Below are 19,271 nucleotides of genomic sequence, written 5' to 3'. Positions count from 1 at the left end.
ATCACTGAGCCCTCTGGGAAGCTTCCGTGATGAGCGGTCCAGACCCATCATACCTCGGGTCAGAACAGGTCCTCTCTTGGGGCAATGATTAAGATGATAAACGGTTTATTGTGCAGCTGTTAACACTGTCTCTGGGGAAGGGGTCCCCTTGTCACCAGTTGCCTTGGGCACAACACGTTGCCAGCGCTCAAAGCCGTGCATTTCAGACCTACCTGTTCTGTGGGGTACTGGGAGGAAAACGCTCTGAGAGAGGGAGATGTGTTTGCAGGCTCTTGGCAAATGTTAGCAAGTGTTTTCCCAATCAGACTAAAGGCCACTTTCCATCTGTGTCTCTGCTTCCAGGTTACCGCCACATCCATCTTCTGACCAAGAACGGAGACCCGTACTCCTCCTCCACCCTCTTTGTGTACATCGATATCCAGGACTGGGATTAGCAGCTCAGCTCTTTCAGGGCACAGTGAACCTCGTTACAGACCTAGAAGGAATTCAGCCTGCGAAGTCTGACAATGTCAGGGTCCCAACAAATCCCCAGTGCCTTCTCTGGAGCAGGACATGGTGCTCCATAGGACCCCTGATGTGAAATAGCCATCAACCTTCTCCATTCTGCATGCTGGGAACACCCTAATGCTGCCGTTGAGATTAATCCTTTTGTACCTGTTTGACCAATCCGCCTGTGGTTTTGGTTCACTTTATTTAGTGTGGTTTTTTTTTAAATTCTGCTTTTAGCGAGAGGATAGGGACTCCTTTTTAGCAAAGTACAGCTCTTGGGTTGGGTTCGGTCAGATATCTGGACAAAACACCCAACAACTGCGCAAGAAAAAAATCCACCCCACCACTGAAATCAGTGGCCAGATGCCAGGTGGTTTCTTGCGACTTCAGATGTCAGCCATCTTTCACCGTATGAAGTCTTAAACGGGGACGCAATTCTCCTCTTTCCTGTTACAGATTGAAAAAGAAAGCAGCACGACAAAGGCCCGTGTTATGTAACTCGACTTTCCTTTTGTATTATAATAAAAAATACATGAACACTACTCCGCCTGCGTGCCTGGCGCTCAGCCAGCTCGCTTTGCAGTCAAAGCCCGGCTCTCACCCTGTGAAGGAGAAAGAAGCTGCCAAACGGCAGGTTTCCCTCTAACCCAAAGTGAAACCCCCTCAAAGGGACCTCAGAGAATGTCTTTTGCCGATGACGGTGGAAAGGCGCTCAACTGACAGTAGGGCTCTTCTTCTTTTTTTTTTTTTTTTTATGCGGTAAAACTTTCTTTGTTTGTGTTTTTATAGAAAAACGTCATTTTTTAACGCAGAGGAAGTGGTAGAGGTAGCCTAGCACAAACAGACAAGAGCGGTTTGAACAGCGACAGTATTTATGGCAAAAGGTGATCTATCTTCAAGTACAACCACAGAGTTAAGGGAATATTGTTGAAATAGAATAATATATATTTTGAAGTGCCAACTATGTTACTAACAATATGTTAGACTGTTAAAAGTAAAAAAAAAAATATCTGGAAAAGTCCAATTACTTGTCACTATTTGCCTCTTTGTCTTACTTGAATGCAACACACATGAAGTTGGAGCTAGACGTGCTTAATTTCTTAAAGCTCTCAGTCTTTCTGGGGTTTTTCATGCCTGGTGGTGTAGGGGACGGGCTGCTACCAACGAGGTTAATGTCCTTTTAAGCAAATTCCGATCCACTCACTCCCCCACCTATTTTTGATTCCAAAATAACCTGGATTTAGTGATTTTTTGGTCCACTGCAAAACTGGATTTCATTTAGTCCTGCCTGGAGTTTGTCACGCTGCAGCAGTAATTGCTGGACACATTGATTTTTTCCTCTTCACTACAATATCGTGTGATGTTGTAAACCATTGCCAATTAAATGTGAATTATATCCACAACTCAAAGGCTCGTATTGAATTAACTTGAAAGAGTTCAAGTGTGGCAGAGGCCACCGAGGCAGAACAGGGTGTCCTGCAGTGACAGGGGCTGTCTCTCAACTCACCTCTGGGATGGGGCATGTTGTATCGGGAGACACCTTTGAAGGCCGAAGCTGGAACATCCTTGATTCCAACTTGGGGACAGCCTGAGTTCGGTCCCAGCTCCCAGGATGCTCTGAGCATTTTGTTTTGAGGAGCCATGAGATAAAATGCATGAACGATGGATACCCAGGACTGCCCTGTGCCACGCAGGTACCAGCCCTCACCTGCCTCCTGTGGCCAGCACTAGAGAAGTGATGGACAGGGAGTGGGAAGCGATGTGGGGGCAGGACCACACTATCCAGGGCCAGGATGGGCTTAGATGGGCTACACAGAAAAGCCAGGGTTTCCTCTCCCTGTTGTACACTTAAATAAAGGTAGGAAAGATCCATGGGAAGAGAGAACATCCCTCATCAGGTAGGAGAGTTGGGCAAAAACTACTGGAGCCAGGCGGGAAAGTAGCTGAGACGGAGATGGGATGGACCAGAGCATGATGGACAATGCTGCAAGATGTGTTCTCTCCCCACAGGAAGGGACATGGTCCATGCCATTATCAAGGGACCTCATCTCTGAGCAGATTGGGAAGTTCTGGAGCCCCACTCTGGGGAAGAGCTCCTGTAAAAAGAGCAGCAGAAAGAGGACATGGCTCACCGTGAAAGGGGCAACTGACACAAAAGGGAGGATGTGGGTGAGCAGCTTTCCTTTAGAAATCAGAGGCTGAGAGTAAAACCAGCTCTGCCCAGGAGGAGAGGAGAGCAGCAGCAGTTTCCAACGGGCCCAAATATCAGTGGAATTTATTATCTGCAAAATCCCATGCCCCATGCTCTGATAGTGTGTGTTGGTGAGTCTCGTGGCAACAGGAATTAAAACAATTTGTAGCAAACTGGCCTAATCTCCCTAATCCAATGGTATTTCCGCTGGTCGCCATTTGATCGCACGATGCTCGTTAGGCCCACGCTCAGGGCTGATAGGTGGCATTGCTGCATTTTGTTGAGGAGCACATACGCTTCGTTAATCCGGGAGCTGGCAGGAGCACGCCGCAGCGGGGCGACGCAAATATTGTTGCTTCCAGCAGTGGCAATAGAGGCTGAAACAGGGATAATGTGCACTGATTGTATCCAGCGTGAGCACAACAGGAGCAATCACGCAGGTAATTTGGCTGATTACTGTCGCTGCTTGACTCTTACCTTATTCTGGGTTCAATGGGTTTTGGGCTGGACCCTCAAGCAGAAGTGGGATGAAAGGGTGGCAGGAGCATGGAGATAATGACAGGGTGGTGGTTTACGTGAAGTAACTACCAGTTCTTAAACACAAAGATCTGTCCAGAAGAACCCCATCTCCTGGAGGTCCCTGCCTCCAGCCCACCACCTGCAGCTCCTCAGCTTCATCCCCGCATCCCTGCTGCAGCAGTGGGCAGTCAGGCCAACTGCTGACTGGCCGAGTACCCGCCATGGGCAATGGAGGGGCTTCAGGAGCAGGGTACGTGGGCGTGGGGAGACAAATGGTCCTGGCTATGTGGTGTTTGGGAACAGAGGGGGCCCCACCTTCTCAGTTTATTCTTTTCAAAAAATCCCAAATCCCTTTAAAGACCAGACGTTTGAAGGAGCTGTGGCCCTGCAGAGCTTTCTCTCCACTGCCGTCCTACCCCACACGCTGACCAAGGACACTTACAGTGCTGCTGCTGGCTGTTTATTTGGAATCACTGATCAGGCTGGAAATGGAGTAAAGCTGCAAAACCACGTCTTCTGAGTTTTTAAATGAATGTCTTCCCTCCTTTAGTTTACAGTTGTCTCCCTCCCTGATGGCTTACATTTCCCCCTGCCCCCCCGATCGGACTGAGCTCTCAGTGAGGAACGAGAGCTCTCAGCCCCATGGACATCATAGGGATGGAGCCCTGATGAAACCTTCAGCGGGACCCACTCTGCCTCAGGTCATACCCCAAACCATTCTGGCTTCCCCAAGCCTCTGGTCTGCAGGGCGGTGGACTCTTACGTTCACTTGCCCCCAGTTGTGCTCAGGGAGGCCGGGTGAGATTGGAGATGCTGTCTGAACGAGAGAAAAATAGACGACGTCTTGTCTGGCAGTCAAAATCAACAGCTGTGTGTAGCCCCAGATCTCATCATCCTCTTGAAATAGATCAGCTAATAAATATGTTCCAAATAAGCTGGTTTTTTTTCCAAGCCAGATTCTCATTTGTTCTCTGTACTGGGCTATGCGTGTTGGTCTACAACAGATTCTTGCTGTTCTTTGGCGAGATGACATTTGCAAGGTGAGAAGGGACTGAACTGGCTGGTCTCACCCCATGGGCTACCCCGTCACACATCTGGCTACTTCATTACCTTTTTCCTGAACTCAAGGCTCCCCCTCTGTCCTCCTAAGGCTTCCCTCTCCTCTCCCCACCCAGAAATTACATAGCAGCTGCAAGTGGCCTTTCTCTGGCTTAATGTTAAACTTCTACAAATGAAGGAAGACCGTGACCTTGTGCGCGTGGCGATTTGCAAAAGGGAGAGGAAAGAAGAGGCTACAATATGGTTGTGTGACACACACTCGTCTTCATGGCTATCAATCAGCAATAAAGTGTCAAAAAGAGACAAAAACATCCTGCAAAGCCGTTGCTGCAAAAGATTTTGTCTCCTTGGGTTCAGGGTCTGCAGGGAGAAAGGAGCCATCCCCTGAACAGTGGCTGCTGGAACAACTGCATCGGAGCTTGGCCTGGTTGAGATGTTGGGTTGGGTTTGTTGAGCAAATGTCTGTGCTGCTTCCCTGACGCTCCTAAGAGAGCGAGGGTTGGTCCCAGAGTCACGGGATGCCGGGTGGCCCCTGCGGTCTCAGAAGAGTCCACATTGCTTCTTCTCATTCTGCTGCTTCCATTTGGGCATCTGGTAGAACTCATCCTTGGACTTCCCGAAGATATCGTGGAAATCGGCATCGGAGAGATAGTACTGCAGCGGGAGGAGAGAGCAAGGAGAGGTCAGCTTTGGCTTTTGCAGGGGCTGGGACACCTCCATCAGCTGTGTCCCTTTCTCACTGTGCCAGTGCTGACCCCTAACTCCAGGCCAACAGCTCCTGTCCTGCTGCCTGTCCTGCCTGCGGAATGTTCCAGCAACTGTTCCTCATCCTCCTTCCTAAAGCACCAGGGGAATAAAAGCCCACCAGCCCAAAGGGATGCTCTGGTTCCGCAGGGTTAGCATGCTCTGGCTGGAATTCGGTCCCCACTAATCAACCATTCTAAGGCCAGGACCATTAATGGTGCATGGGAAAAATTCTGCTGGCCAAAGTTTTGGGTGGTTTCTTAGGTAGTGATTCAGAGGGAAAGCATCTCCCCTTCACTCGGTTCCCCCTGGACTGGAAAGACAGAAAGTTTTGTAGATAGCAGGCTCGTCAGTGATAGTGAGAAAGACCCTGTGAGCAACTGAGGTTGAGTTTTCCCTGGCATTTTGGGGAGAAGAAAGCACTCCTGTACAGCTGAAATACAACCATGGGCATTGCCGTGGGGCAGAGCTGCTGGCCCGGCTGTGGATCAGCTCTCTGTCTGTGGGTCTCGGCCTCTGCCAGGAGATCTCTTGGGGCAAGAAACTGGTCAAACTTGGGTTGTAGAGAGCAGAGGCAATTGCCCTCCCCTTTCTTCCCCTCCATTGGCTTGCTTGGACTCAGCTACGGACATTGACAAAATCCTTGGGCTCATCAGAAATCTGAAATGTGACATTCCTCCCTGTCCCTGGATGGTGAAATGAAAGCTTTCTGACAAACAACAAAAAAAAGGAAAAGATGCCTTCTGGAAGGAGTTTCAAATGAAAACAAGCACCCACAGCCCAAGCGAAATGCAAATCCTGGCTTCGTTCTCAGCTGTGTCACCTTGTCTCGCAGGAGCTGTGCTTTTGATGCTCTGTCCCTCCAAGGACAGAGGTTGGGTGGCAGAGTACAACAACTCTACCAGAAGAAAAAACATTTAAAAAAATGACTATTTTAAATTCATTTTTCTGCCATAAAAAAATAGAAATACTTCCACTCGGGTAAAACTACGACAATTCCCTCTCACGTGAAGATCCCTCTTTTTCATGAGACCTATGTGTCCAGCTACTGTCTCCTTGAGCCTGAAGCAGGATTTAATAGTCTAAAGTACTAGTGCCCTTAGGCAATGACCAAGTTCCAGGTTAAGCTACAAAGGCATCAAGCCAGCAATGCTGTCACCTCTTTTTTAGTGGGATCCACGCCTTCTGGAAGTTCATCCACTGTCTTATTCATCAGCACCTCTCGGGAGTAGAATCCTTCACCGTTGTGCACCAGGGAAGAGCTGCTGTTGCTGTTGTAGTTGCTGCTGTTGCTGTAGCTGTTGCTGTTGCTGTGGTTGAAGTGTGATTTGTAGTCTGGGGAAGCACTGGCCGTACTTGAACCACCCAAGTTGGTCATGCTGAGGGTTCTCTTGTTCAGGCTGATGTTGTTAAGGTCCTGCCAAACGGCGGAAAACATGTCAAGCTCTGGCAGAGCAACCTGGGGGTTATCCCAGGATCTTTCTCTCTGTTGGGGTTGGGGGGGGTCTGTTTCTGACACAAGCTATCTGTTGGGCTGCTGCTCCAAAGCAGCAAGGAGAAAGTCCAAACTAAAACATTAGTCCAGCACCTCCATCAATGTTATGTCTTGATGGTAGGACTGCTAAAAGCACAGCACTGATGTAACTGAAGACACTTACAGTTTTCACATTTTTCTCAAGATAACAGCAGGGGGAGGTGTGGGAGGGAGGACAGGAGGTGAGATTAGGTATCTGCCATGTCTAAAACATCTAAATTACCTAGGTACCCTTCCCTGATGTGCCATCTCTCCTGGTTCAAAGCCCATGCCACTTTCTTCCAGCCTTCCTCCTGCCCCTGTCCAGGGCAGAACTGAGCCTGTGTGACCATCACGTTTGGGACTGTTGGGACCTTGTTTCCTCCATGTTTCGTAGGATCCCCATTGGGCTGTGCTCTTCCTGACCAGGGGCCCCTTGTCTCGGTTCTCAGGGGCCACAGCACTGCAGACTACTCATACCATAGGGGTTATTAATCGTGTCTCCCTCTGCCTTCCACAGGAGAGCGCAGCTCTGACCCTGGCAGCCTGAGGTCCCCACGCCTGCTCTGACCATTGTGTCCTCTCCTTCATGCAAACAGGCTGGATGACACGGTGGTGTCTAAACCCAGGTGTTTCCCACCCACATGGTCGAGAAGCAACTTACCACTTTGATCTCGGAAAGAGCCGACACGTCTCCTAAGCTGTTCTTCATGTCCTCATAGGACTTGCCATCCTAAAGGTAAAGAGGGTTGTAAGAAGCGCAGCCAGCCTTTAATTAGCACGTGGTCCTGGTCTCTAACAGGGTCAGGAGACCACAGAAATTTTAAAGGCCGGCGATGCCCATTGAGGTGGCAGCTGCTGCCTCCCATGATCCCCAGCTCCTGGAGTCAGGAGACTGTGCCAGAATCAGAGCTTTCACTCAAAAGCAAAGAAACAAATGGACTTTAGCCTTTGCAGTTGTACAATAACAGGTGAAAAAAGGAAATTTAAAGACTTCAGTGAGCAGAAGGCAAATAAAGAGAAATCATATTTACCACTGGATCAAAATCTTTTAAATCTTAAAAGAATCTTTCAGAGCATGAAAATTTGGGATAAACTTATATTCCTTTCTTTTTCCCCCCTTCCCTGATTCATTTAGCTAAAGCAACAGATTTCTCAAAGCCTCAATCCCTGACTTCTTGTAGTTTGGTACCACGTATCACCAGCTACCTCTTATTTCCTAAAAAAAAGGAATACACTAGATGTATTAGCAAAGCTGATGACTGTGTTTTCCTGAGCAGCCAGGAGATGTCAGTTCTTAACAGAATCATCCAACAAAGTTCCCCAACAAGAACAAACAACGTAAACACATGGACTGCAGAGCAAACAGATTTAGACCCAAAACTGAGCAATGAACACACACACACACCCCAGATGTTTCTGGGATGTCAACAGTTTGGATTGTCTGCAGTTGCTGAAGCTGCCTGCAGGGGATATTTGGAGAGGCACATATTTTATGAGCTGCATCCTTGTTTTTCAGCAGTTCCTCAGGAAAAAAAAAAAACCAAACAAGTTTTGACCTTTGTTCTAAGCATCAACATTGTTTTAAGGGTCAGTGCTCTGGGAATTGCTGTCTTATCCGTCCAAATCCGGCTGTCAAGGCAGGCTTTCTACCACCACACCGGTTGCAAAGAAAGACGATGCAAACCCAGCTACAGGAAAAAAAATATCTCTGTATGACATTTCCTGCAGTGTGAAGTCTCCTGGGGACCGTCACGCCCCTTCCCCAGCTGTCCCACCTCCAGCACGGGACTTCGCTCACAGCCCTATGGGCAACCAGAAGACAGGATTTCTTGTGAACTGGCCGAACACTGATGTTCATGGAAGGGGTGATCTCACCGGGGAAGGGTCTGGTAGAACACCACCTGGGAGCTGAGCTTTTTCCCAGCTGCACATCATCTTTTTTTTATTATTATTATTTTTTTTATTGGTTTTATTTTTTTTTAAACCGTTCCCACCAGTGCCATCGGGTGGCAGGAATTTAGGTGCACAGCCTGGCAGCATTGCTTCCACCTGTCTGTTTGCTATGAACCAATACACTGTCTCCATTAACCACCAAAGCCCCCCCAGGATTGTCCTTTACTCCTAATACACTCTGTGCTGCGGCACCCAGCCCCGAGGCCGGCTGGACCAGCTGGTCCATGGTCTGCCTAGAGTTAAGTGCATTGCTCCTTCCTCCGCCCAACCACGCTGTGCACAACCAGAGTTGGAGATGCCGGCCTGACAACATGTGGTGAGCCCCTACTCATTGGCCACACAAGCAAATCTCTGCTCCACATTATACTCCTGAAATGATTTGAAGCCTGTGTCTTCAAAAGAGGAAAGAAAGGGCTTCTTCCTTTCCCAGGCATCTCCTCAGGAAAGTTTCCATTTCTAAAAAGTGAAGACCTGGTATTTGTAAATCAGCTTTTGAGAAGAAGGCTTGTACGTAAGGACCAAGGGTGACATTGCTCAGGAGCTCCTGGGCTCTGATGGGCATTTTGCAAACCTGGAGATGAGACCTGTCTGCTCGCACCTTTCTTTTCACTGGAGTTTGCCCTTAAAGCTGGGTCATGAATTTTTCTCTGTGGCTGTGTTTTGAAAAATTAACCTTTTTTTCTTTTTTTTTTAATGATGTGGGGTGATTTTGTTGCCACTCTGAACTACTACTAATGCTACTACTAGCAGCCCCAACCCATTTTTGGCTGAAATAATAAACCTGATGTGGAACCTTATCTTTTGTAAAATAAAACTGTGAATATGGTGAATTAAAGCACATTTACTTATATATGCAAAAGCCTCAGTTTCACCAAACAGGTACTTTCTGCTGGCAAAGGAGCAGAAGCTGCTCAGGTAGCACCAGGAAGCCGTGAAGCTCAGGACATGTCATAGCAAGGTTTTGCTCCGTGCACCACAGAGGCTATGGCTTGCTGCCAATCACACCCCTGAAGCATCACTGAGCGCGTGTGCACACCACGGGGCTTTTCCAGCAACTTACGCTCCATTTGTAGGGGTCCCAAGCGTTGAACCATCCTGTGAAGTTGAGGGGTTCATAGCCCTGCTTCACCAGTATTATCGGAGTTGCCAAGTCTCTCCCTGCTGGATGGGTCTTGAGATACTCCTTAGCCGAGGCAATTGCCTCGTTCCTCTCGTAGGTGTTGGAGGCTTTGCCAACCCAAAGGAAAATCTGCAAGGAGAGATGGTGTTGAAGACCGGTGAGTACTTAGGACCTGTACAGGCACGGCTGTTTGTTCAGCCTTGCCAACTGAAGCAGAGATAAGACAGGAATTGTTGTTTCCCAATAGTCCCCTGGGATTTTGATTGCAGACTTCCTCCCAGGCAAGAAGGATTTTGCTTTTGAGACAGGCCCAAAGCATAAATATTTCAGAAAACAGCTCTCCCATGCTTCAAGGTAGCTAAACCCAATCCTCACAGGGCCAAAAAATCAAATGGCCTCAGAAAGCAAACCCCTCGGAGTCAGTTTCTGATAGTCTAAAGCAAGTCCTCACCATCTGCATTGGGAAATGAGGGGGAGGGTTTCTGGGTGCCACCCCCTTGTATGAGCTGGCAAAGACTGGAGCAGGTCCAGCTCATCTTGCCTTGGAGCAAGGCATGGACCAGGTGTCTCTGTTCCCTCCTTTGTGAAACAGGGCTAGCAATACCACCTCACTCGTGTTTTGTACCTGGGTGAGCAGGATTGGACATACACATGCTTGTCTGACCGAGCATCATGAAGGATTTTGAGGTGGGACAGAGAGTTTATTGCCCTTGATTTCATGCTGAATGATGGATTAAAATGAATTAAGCCACAACCTGTTTGAAAATACGTCTGAGGGGAAGAGGAGGGGTAGTCAGTGCTGACCTCTTCCCACGTGTCTAGCAGCATGACATCATCTTCGTCCAAGTCTTCCTGGCAGAAGCCCACCACCTCTGTCATGATGAATCGCCCCGTCTGGTTGGAGCACTCGAAGAGGCGAGGCTGGTAGTGTGTGACTTGCTCTTGAAACCTTCCTCATGCATGGCAGGGAAAGAAAAAGCAAGAGAGATGGAAACCTTTCCCTCGTGGTTTATTCAGGGCCCTGGTGCTACTTGCCATGACCTTGATGGAAGAGGTGGGAACATGGCAATTGTCCTTTGAGGGCCTGAAAGTCAGGCAATGTTAGGTCTCAGGGGATTCTCGGATCATTTTAAGAATTTTTAAAGGTAACTTTTTCTCCACCCAAAGACAGCAAAGGCAGAACCCTTCTGTCCTTGTGCTGTCAGGTGAAAGCCACACGGTGGTTGCAAAGGAACACATCGCTGGCCCAGAGGACTGGAGAAAACCAGGTTGTTCAAAATCAGGCTTAGTTTCATAAATCTTCCGGGGCTGCCCATAAAGCTAATAATGGCTGGAAATGGAGCATGTGGTTCATGTAGCCCCTACGACAAGATATGGAATGGATTTACTGTGGGGAAAAGAGGGTGTAGCACATCCTTGTCTGCAGATTTTCGGATCTACAGCTCCTACTTCAGAAGGCCTGACCCAAAACCTATGAAAGAGACATCTCAGTGTGGTTGCTTAGTGTTGCCTGGCCAAGGCCAGAGGAGCAAGCAGGTTACTATTACCTCTTTTCACTGGCGTAAGGTGCTTTGCCTCCCAAGGCTTCCCAGAACTCTGCTGGCTCTTGTCCCTCCAAAATGGTGTGCTTGTCCCGTTTGGAGACGATGTCAGCCACCATTTTTGCCATCTCCCTCTCATCTCCGCTGCATCCCTGCATTCGGGACATAAGATTGAGGTGGAGTTAGGGGCAGAGTGGCAAAACTTACCGGTGGGGAAAAGCTGGCCATGCCCTCCTCTGGAAAGTTTTAGACCTGCTGGAATGCCTTTGAGGGTCCCACATGAGCTGATCTCTCAGAATCCATTTCTAGTCCTTGAAGGGACATTCAGTGCAGCCAATGGCATTTAAGGCACAACTGATAGAATCATGGAATGGTTTGGGTTAGAAGGGACCTTTAAAGAGCATCTAGTCCAACCCCCCTGCCGTGGGCAGGGACATCTTTCACTAGATCAGGCTGCTCAAAGCCCTGTCCAACCTGACTTTGGACACTTACAACGATGGGGCATCCACCACTTCTCCGGGCGACCCTTCTGTTTTGGTTTTATCTACCATCTCATCCTGAAGCAGATGACTAAAAGAGGATAAATGAATATGTTCTAATGCTGGCAAATTTCTTACAGGTGGAGAACCTGGGGTACTTTATTTGTCTGAAAGTCATACGAACATCTGAAATGAGGTGAGGTGAAGCCCCAGATGGGTTACTTCTATATAGAGAGGGCTGTGTTACTGCTAATCCTCCACAGAGAGAACCTTTTCCGGGGTGCTCCTTCCTCCATTGGAATTAATGGTCTACATGCCCAAGGTTACACAGCTCAGTGGAGGTAGGAGACTGAAGCCTCACATCAGCAATTTCTCACCTTCCCGCACCACAGGTAGCAAACTTGGCTGGTCGTCAGCAGGAAAACGTCATTGGAGTTGAGTGAGGAGGCCCGGGCTGGCACTTCTGTGGCCTTTGTGTTCATCTCATCCGTGCCTCTCACCTGGAAGAGGCGGATCGCTGGCTCGGGCATGCTTTTCTGAGTCCGGCTTGTGCCACCCTGCAGGGAAACAGAGGGAAGGTTGGTTTTGGGAGGCAAGTAGGGTGTGCAAATCCAGGGTTCAACTGGTTTTAGAATCATAGAATCATAGAATCGCTGAGGTTGGAAGGGACCTTTAAGATCATCAAGTCCAACTTTTAACCTACCCTGACAAAAGCCACTTCTAAACCATGTCCCTAAGTGCCCCATCTACCCTTTTTTTAAACACCTCCAGGGACGGTGAATCCACCACCTCCCTGGGCAGCCTATTCCTTTTGAGGAAGAAGGCTCTTGGGGTCACAACCTTCCATGCTGCTGCAACGATGGACCATGGTCCTGCACAGAGCAGGGAAAGAAATCCAAATACCTTCTGGTTCCAGGTCCGAATAAAACCCACATGGCATAACTTCCACATTTCTCCCTGATTACTCTGAGTCTTGACCAGCTCCCATCAAGATGCTCATATTCAATGTGAGAAGATCTTAGTGTCTGCAAAGCATTTGCCATGTAAACTGGGCAAGGCAGCTGGACTCTGATTTCCAGCTGCTCTCGGCTTAGCTGAACATCTGCCATGGAAGCCCTATGGTGGGACCAATACTGAGAGCTGAGGGTAATTCCCCTCTCCCCCAGCCATTTGCAATGTCTCCACCGCAGATGGTGACAGCCAAAGCAGCTGGTGAAGTGGGTTAGTAATTAACGTGATAAAATTCAGGCAGGGACAATTCGAGTTGTGTGTTTGTAGGATATTTTGGACGACTGTCTCTGGATAGTGGTATCTGTAATTCATAGGATGATTGTCTTACTGTAACTCTGCAAAATATTTTGGGGTAGAGCTGGAAAGAACATCACACATTAACGCTGGAGCTCAGGGGTGGACAGCTGAGTCTGGGTCAGTCCAGGACTGTGTTTACACATATGGTGTTCATACAACTTGGGAAGTAGAAATGTTCCACCACTTCCATCTGCCAGCCCATGCAGACCTGGCAGGCTCCTTTCCTGAATATCAGCCGATTTTTCTGGACTGTTTCCATTGCAACTGCTGAGCCATGGTTGGTGCTTGCACCTTCCATTGCCCACGCACCCAAAGCCGTGTTACCTCGTAGATGATCAGCTTGCCCTTGAAGATCGCCAGGAAGTGTGTGGGCTCCTTGCCCATCGTCACGCGCACCTGCACTGCCTCGTCCCCATGCTTCTTGTCCAGCTCGACGGCATTGAGGGCACAGGCGGTGATTTCATCCACAGAGGCATGGCGACCCTGGGGAAGAGACAGATGCCACACGCTATGCGATGAGATGAAGGGCATAAAGCTCTGCACGATGTAACATCTTGCCAATCCCAAGCCCTTCATACAACATCGTGAGATCAGCGTTAAAACTACCAGCTGTTTAAATTTCACTTCAATCTGGTTTTGGCAACTTTAACATCCCATTTTCAAAGATTTTCTCTGCTTTCCAGGGGAGGTAAATTTACTTTAACAAGGAAAGCAGAGATATTTGTATACTCACGTGACTCCAGGAGCTGAGGCTTTAAGGGAAGATCTGACAGACTGCAAAGTTTGACCTCAGCACTCTAAGCCCCGTAATCCTTCACTATTTCTGGATGAAATTGTTAGCTCTCAGTCTGATGCCAGATTGGGCTCGGAGAGTCCGTGCTGCCTACAAAGCACAGCTTGGGATATTCAACTGATGAGCAAAAGGCATGTGAGTTCTTCTGAAGGCTTGGGTTGGGATTTTTGCATCTAATTGCTTCCTTCAGTTTCAGGCTTCCAGCAGATACAGCACAGTCCTCTCTGTTTGGTTTGACCTACCTGCCACATGTAGAGGATGTAGTGAGGCCTGCCTGATCTCAGGTAGGTGTACAGGACCAGGTAGCAATCACCCCCGTAGAACTGCCCATATGTCTTGGGATTTACTGGCTGCATTTGCAAGTCCTCAATCCTCCACACCTAGCGAAAGAAACATTTTCGTGAGCAGCAGTGGAGTCAGAAGTCAGACACCAGGAGTCAGAACGTGAAGACAGAGCACAGCCCCTTTGCCAGCAGACCACTGAAGTTCAGGTCTTCAGTTGGAAGGAGAACCCTTCCTTTCTCCCCTGGATGCCAGTCTATGTTCCTCCAGCTTGATTAAGTGCTTGCTGTCCAAGTCAGGTCTCTCCAGTGACTGCCACACTACGTGTGCCATTCAGAGCCTTTCTGCAGCTGGTGGCCCTCAAGGAGGAGCAGCCTCCTGGTCCCTCAGTCCCACAACCCCTCTATCAGCCAGCTATGGGAGGCCACCAGAATGGGAGAGGAGCCTCTGCTCTGCGCAAGTTTGGTTGATATGGACCTAACTGGGAGACAGCGTGAGAAGGGAGTTGACTGTATCTGTCTCATGACCCACACACATGGCAGGAGAGGAGTCAGCTTGGTGACTGCTTTGCTCCACTGGTCATGGGTTGGAGGAGAAACACCCCCGAGCTACTGTAACTGCTGCATTAGTTGGAGTTCACAAGCAGTGTGGTCTGGCTGCAGCCATGCTTCCTTGGGGAAGGTAGGTGGGTGGGCACACCTTCACAGCTCCATACAGCTGGTGTGTGTGGAAACACAGGGACGTTTGGAAACACGCTGGTTATTGCATCCTCTATCAGCAAAAGGAGCTCTCTCACCTCTATCTCTCCAGATGCATCATCTACCATTCTCTGCTCAGCAGCTAGCTCCGGTCTGGCGTGGAGCTGAGTGGTGTCAAACTTCACCTGCTCCACCTTGGCTGCACGCACCAGCAGAATAAAAACAAGAACCCAGTGAATGCACAATAACATACCAACCGTCTGCATCACCCTCATGCACTCACAATCTTTATACACATGAGAAAAACCTGGTCCATGGCTGCATGAAGCCACGTCTTGCCACCAGCAAGCCAATGTTGATTTTGGAATATTCAAGAGCTCATACCACCCCAGTGTTGATCTGTTACAGGCTGGCAATGGGCCATATAGAACGTTCCAGTGATGGCTGGCTGGTAAAAATATTAGTTGTCTCCTGACTGAAAAGTCATAATTGGTTTCCAAATCCATACATATTCCCTTCCTTTTAAAATGTTGCTTTCAGAAATAAAATGGTTACATTTCTGCAGCTCATGGTAAAGAGAGAGTGCATTTATGGGCAGGATGGAGAGAGACAGAAGTGGAGAGAAAGAGACAACTTGCAAGGGAAAGAGATTTGCAGCCCTGAAGCTATTATTGAGGGAGACATTCAGCATCTCTGTTACCATCCCATCGTTCATCCCCAAGTTCTCTCTCTTCAGTATTGTTTACTCTTTGGGGTTAATGCATTGCAATATTCACTTCAGCAGCGTGGTAAATCGAGGCACCGCTTACACTGGTGTAAATACAGAATAATTCCATTGACGTCAGGAGGACCTTGGGTGGATGCCAGTGTAAATGAAAGCAGAGTATTGTTCAACACTCCCTTACCAGGTTCATCATTAGCCCTTTATAAAGAAAATTAGGAAGTTCGGCAAGTGTGAATTTTTGTACACAATTTTTCAGGCAAGAGTGATCTTCTCCCATTTGGAATAAGTGGAAGTTTGTTTTGTAAAAGAAGCCTCAGCAGTTTTGAACACTGCTCGGTTCCTGAATCCTTTGCATCTACTGAAGAAGGTGGAAAATACAAGGCATGAGAAGAACGTGCACTAGATTTTCAAGACACTGAAGGCAAGAGACAGTTAATGTGAATGATGTTCCCTCAGCTGTTGCCTAGCACAGGTAGGAAATCCAAATCCAGGAGAAACATGCTCACCAATTTTGCCAGTAGTGTAGACTTTGCCCAACCCTTGTGTCTCGTTCTTTTCTGTCCATCTCTGGAAGAGCTGTTTAAACATGGCTGACTCTGCTCCATCATTGATCACTTCAACATTGGTGGATGAAGGATAGCCTTTGGCTTGGATAAAACCCTAGTGGTGTTGGAAAAGGACATTAGGGGGGACACACGGAGCTTTTTACAGATATGAGAAGAGGGATGTGGACCTGAGCCAGCCCAAAGAGTGAACATGCCCCACTGAACACAGTGGCATGACCAAAGGCAGGATTCACCCCAAGACTTACATTCAGACTTATAAACAGAGGTGTCTACAAGCTCTTACTGTAGTGACCATGTTTATTTCTGTGTTTAGGAGACTGAACCCTGCCCCTAGAGGCTGGTCGTCTGGATCAAATCCTAAACTTAATGTGTACATGGCACCTTAGTCTTGAAGAAAATCTCACTCAGTGGGTCAATGAAAGGCCTCCTGCTCTATCTCATACAGGTCCATAGATGGCTTCTGGTGATGGATCAAGGCGTGGAGAGAGGGAGCAGTGATGATTGCCCATGACCTGAGAACCTAGTGCAGTTCTTTGCTTCTCTCCAAACTTTTTGTCCCTCTCTAAAACAGGGAGACTGTCCTCCCTGTAGCATGCTAGAGAGCATGCATGCCAAGGCAGTGAAGGGGTGGAGGCAGCTAAGTACCCCAGAGCATGAGCTGTGTTCTGAACGGACTAAATTCTCAGAAATGTCTATTTTTCTTTCCTGTATTTTTTCCTAAAACCAAATTATTTCTTTGCAATAGAGCCACTGTCGAGTTAGAAGGCTACTTCAACAGAGGTGCTTGATACAATATGAGAGGGAAGAAAATTATCTGTGCTCTGCTACAATGCCAAAGTCCTTGCGCGGTTTTTGGGAAGTGCTCTGTGTTTATCTCAGCAGGCTCCAGGATGACCTGGAGGTACAGCCGTGGTTCAGGGAAAGAGCTTGATTGTGGGCTTCTGAGCATTCATCTTCTGCTGTACATACTGCAGCCACACACTCCCCCCAGGGAAAAGCAGAGCAGATGGTCTTCCCATCCCTCCCACCTGCCACACTGAAAGAAAGAGATATCTTTTGTTCCACACGTGTAGCTCAGGGCCAGAATTTGCAGAGCTGATTGCCTATTAAAAAGCATCTGAGTTAAGCTTTTGAAAAGAGCATTGAGGACTGCGAGAGGAGTTGTAAGGCAAAGTTTGTCTAAGCTTTTCTTCTCCGAGACAATAGCTGCAAACAATAGCTGCAATCAGCATTGGAGCTGGGTGTCTCCAGGCATGACCTTATTGAAGGTGGGGCCACTGAAGTTCACTATTTCCTAGTAAGATCTCACTGAAGATGAGGACATTTATGGTTTTCACATAAGTAAACGGATTAAAAGCTACGTTCCCTTGTAGCCTTCACTTCAACTTGCCAACCTGTAAAAAACCTACCAAACGCTTTACTCACACGGGCTCCCTTGGGGCTAATTGTTTCTGAAAGGAAGCGTTGAGGCATGCTCTGCCAAAAAATAACTGCATGGCAGCTCATCTGGAGGTGCCAGGGCGCTACGGTGACATGCTCTACCTTAACGTGAGCCCTGGTCTTGCCTCAGGTTGGCCATCTGAATTAGTAGCAGTTACTAACACATCCTTTTCTACCCAGTGGAAGAGCCCTGTATCATCTTCAAATTCACATGCAGAACCTGGCTCAGGCCCATTGGCATTGTGAAAAAGACTTGCTGCCCCTAATGGACTTGGGGTTGGGGCCTGTAGCACCTGCATACGAAGTCTGGCTTTTCCAGACAGCCCAAGTAATTGAGTTCCCCACTTGGTTTGGAAGACAAGAGGTGCTTCTCAGGGTCAGAGCAGTGGTCTGCACTGCCTGGAACAGTGCCGTTACGAGGTGCTGTCTAACGAGCACATGTGAGCCTGGTGGCTGTCTGCAGTGTGATCCCTCCCCTCTCCCCAGCATCCTCAATATTGGATGTTAGAGAGGATATGAGAGCTCCTTTAATTTACAGATTCTGTAAATACCAGGTTTACAGACCTGGTGACGGCAAATTTGTCTAATTCCATCTGGACCCTACAGATACTCTCTCTGCCTCCACCATGCCCTGAATCAACAAATTCCAGAATTCCACCACTTACTGTGTAACAAAGAATTTTCTGTCATATTTTCTTTTCTTTAATGAATTTCTTCCTAGTTTTAGTGGCAGGTCTTAGTTCTAGTGCAATTTGGTGACTAACAATTTTGTATTTACGTCATCACACCTCCCTTCCTTAGACGTTTAACTTCTCTCTCTATTATTACACGGGCCAGCTCCTCAAGACCTACACTTAATTGTAATTAGTGGTCAGATCTAGATTAGCACTTAGTTAACCTCCCACAACATTGTTTGCACTGCATTACAACTCACCACAGCTCGAGTGAAGGCTGCTTTTTTCTCTTCCAGGCTGGAGGCTTTTCCTCTCCAGACATAAATCTTAAAACCACCTTGGTCTAAAATGTAGCAGTCCTGAGAGGAAACAAAAAAGCGTACGTAAAAAACTCTGTGCAGGCAAATGTCCTCATTTGTAGCCTACCCAGGTTGGACCCTTGTGGAAGATTTAGACTAGATGTAGACCTAGCTCAGTTCCTTGCCTTGCAGAGCTCTAACCCTGGTGCAACCATTAGAAGAGGCAGCAGAGGATGGATTTACTGCGGTTCATAGATGGACTACAACTACCATCAGCCCTACAGTGAGGGGGTTCATGGGCATGCTGGCTTTGCAAGCACACCTGACCCAGGCAGCTGCCCTTTAATTGTAGTGAGTTAAAATATGCATTTTTCCTAGGCATTGCTCAAAACTGGCCATTACTGTTTCATGGGGGATGTTCCCAAATCAACAGAGACACCAGCCCTGAAAGGTTCAAGGGGACATCTACGCTGAAATATCACCCTCAGCACTGCTGGTGGTGGTGCTCATTTATGCCAAATCTGCTACTAAAGGAGCAGGAAAAATTCAAGTTAGACATCTTCCGTATGACTCTTTTGTGTCCCCAGTCTGGAGCTAAAAGCATTGCATCCTTGTGAACGCGGTAGGATCCCAAACCCAAGCGGGATGAGATGGCTGCCAGGCAGCCTGTCTCTGCCGCAGAGAGCTGGTGCTCCAAACTCACAACCCGCTGGGTGACCAAAGGCTTCTCGTTTTTCACAGTGAGCTTTGACAAGAAAAGCAAAAGCTTCCCATGCCTGTAAAAGGAGACTGAGCTTTAACGAGGCTGACACCAGCGTGAATAAGGGAGCTGGAGCCTTCCAGTGCAACGCTGGTTTGGAATAAGCTGGTTTGCAC

General features: G+C 48.1%; 2 protein-coding genes across 3 annotated transcripts in view; one reads left to right on the top strand and one right to left on the bottom strand.

The window, feature by feature from the left end:
* Nucleotides 1-1,896, top strand: part of PLCD1 (phospholipase C delta 1) — a 58,065-nt gene extending 56,169 nt beyond the window's left edge. For both annotated transcript variants that reach the window (XM_074574010.1, XM_074574009.1), the window contains exon 15: nucleotides 343-1,896. In XM_074574010.1, coding sequence (XP_074430111.1) covers nucleotides 343-434 — 92 coding nt within the window. In that variant the 3' untranslated portion in view covers nucleotides 435-1,896. The remainder of the gene's footprint in view (nucleotides 1-342) is intronic.
* A 1,748-nt stretch (nucleotides 1,897-3,644) lies between these two features.
* VILL (villin like) overlaps nucleotides 3,645-19,271 on the bottom strand; it is a 37,463-nt gene continuing 21,836 nt past the window's right edge. The window contains exons 9-20 of the mRNA XM_074574008.1: nucleotides 18,357-18,455; nucleotides 15,923-16,076; nucleotides 14,791-14,891; nucleotides 13,955-14,092; nucleotides 13,244-13,402; nucleotides 11,989-12,168; nucleotides 11,139-11,284; nucleotides 10,396-10,540; nucleotides 9,532-9,720; nucleotides 7,180-7,248; nucleotides 6,162-6,419; nucleotides 3,645-4,912 (exon numbers count right to left, since the gene is read on the bottom strand). Coding sequence (XP_074430109.1) covers nucleotides 4,799-4,912; nucleotides 6,162-6,419; nucleotides 7,180-7,248; nucleotides 9,532-9,720; nucleotides 10,396-10,540; nucleotides 11,139-11,284; nucleotides 11,989-12,168; nucleotides 13,244-13,402; nucleotides 13,955-14,092; nucleotides 14,791-14,891; nucleotides 15,923-16,076; nucleotides 18,357-18,455 — 1,752 coding nt within the window. The 3' untranslated portion in view covers nucleotides 3,645-4,798. The remainder of the gene's footprint in view (nucleotides 4,913-6,161; nucleotides 6,420-7,179; nucleotides 7,249-9,531; nucleotides 9,721-10,395; nucleotides 10,541-11,138; nucleotides 11,285-11,988; nucleotides 12,169-13,243; nucleotides 13,403-13,954; nucleotides 14,093-14,790; nucleotides 14,892-15,922; nucleotides 16,077-18,356; nucleotides 18,456-19,271) is intronic.

This window comes from Larus michahellis, chromosome 2, assembly GCF_964199755.1.
Source record: "Larus michahellis chromosome 2, bLarMic1.1, whole genome shotgun sequence".
In the NCBI taxonomy this organism is placed as follows: Eukaryota; Metazoa; Chordata; class Aves; order Charadriiformes; family Laridae; genus Larus; species Larus michahellis.
This window is presented reverse-complemented; position numbering and strand designations above follow the sequence as displayed.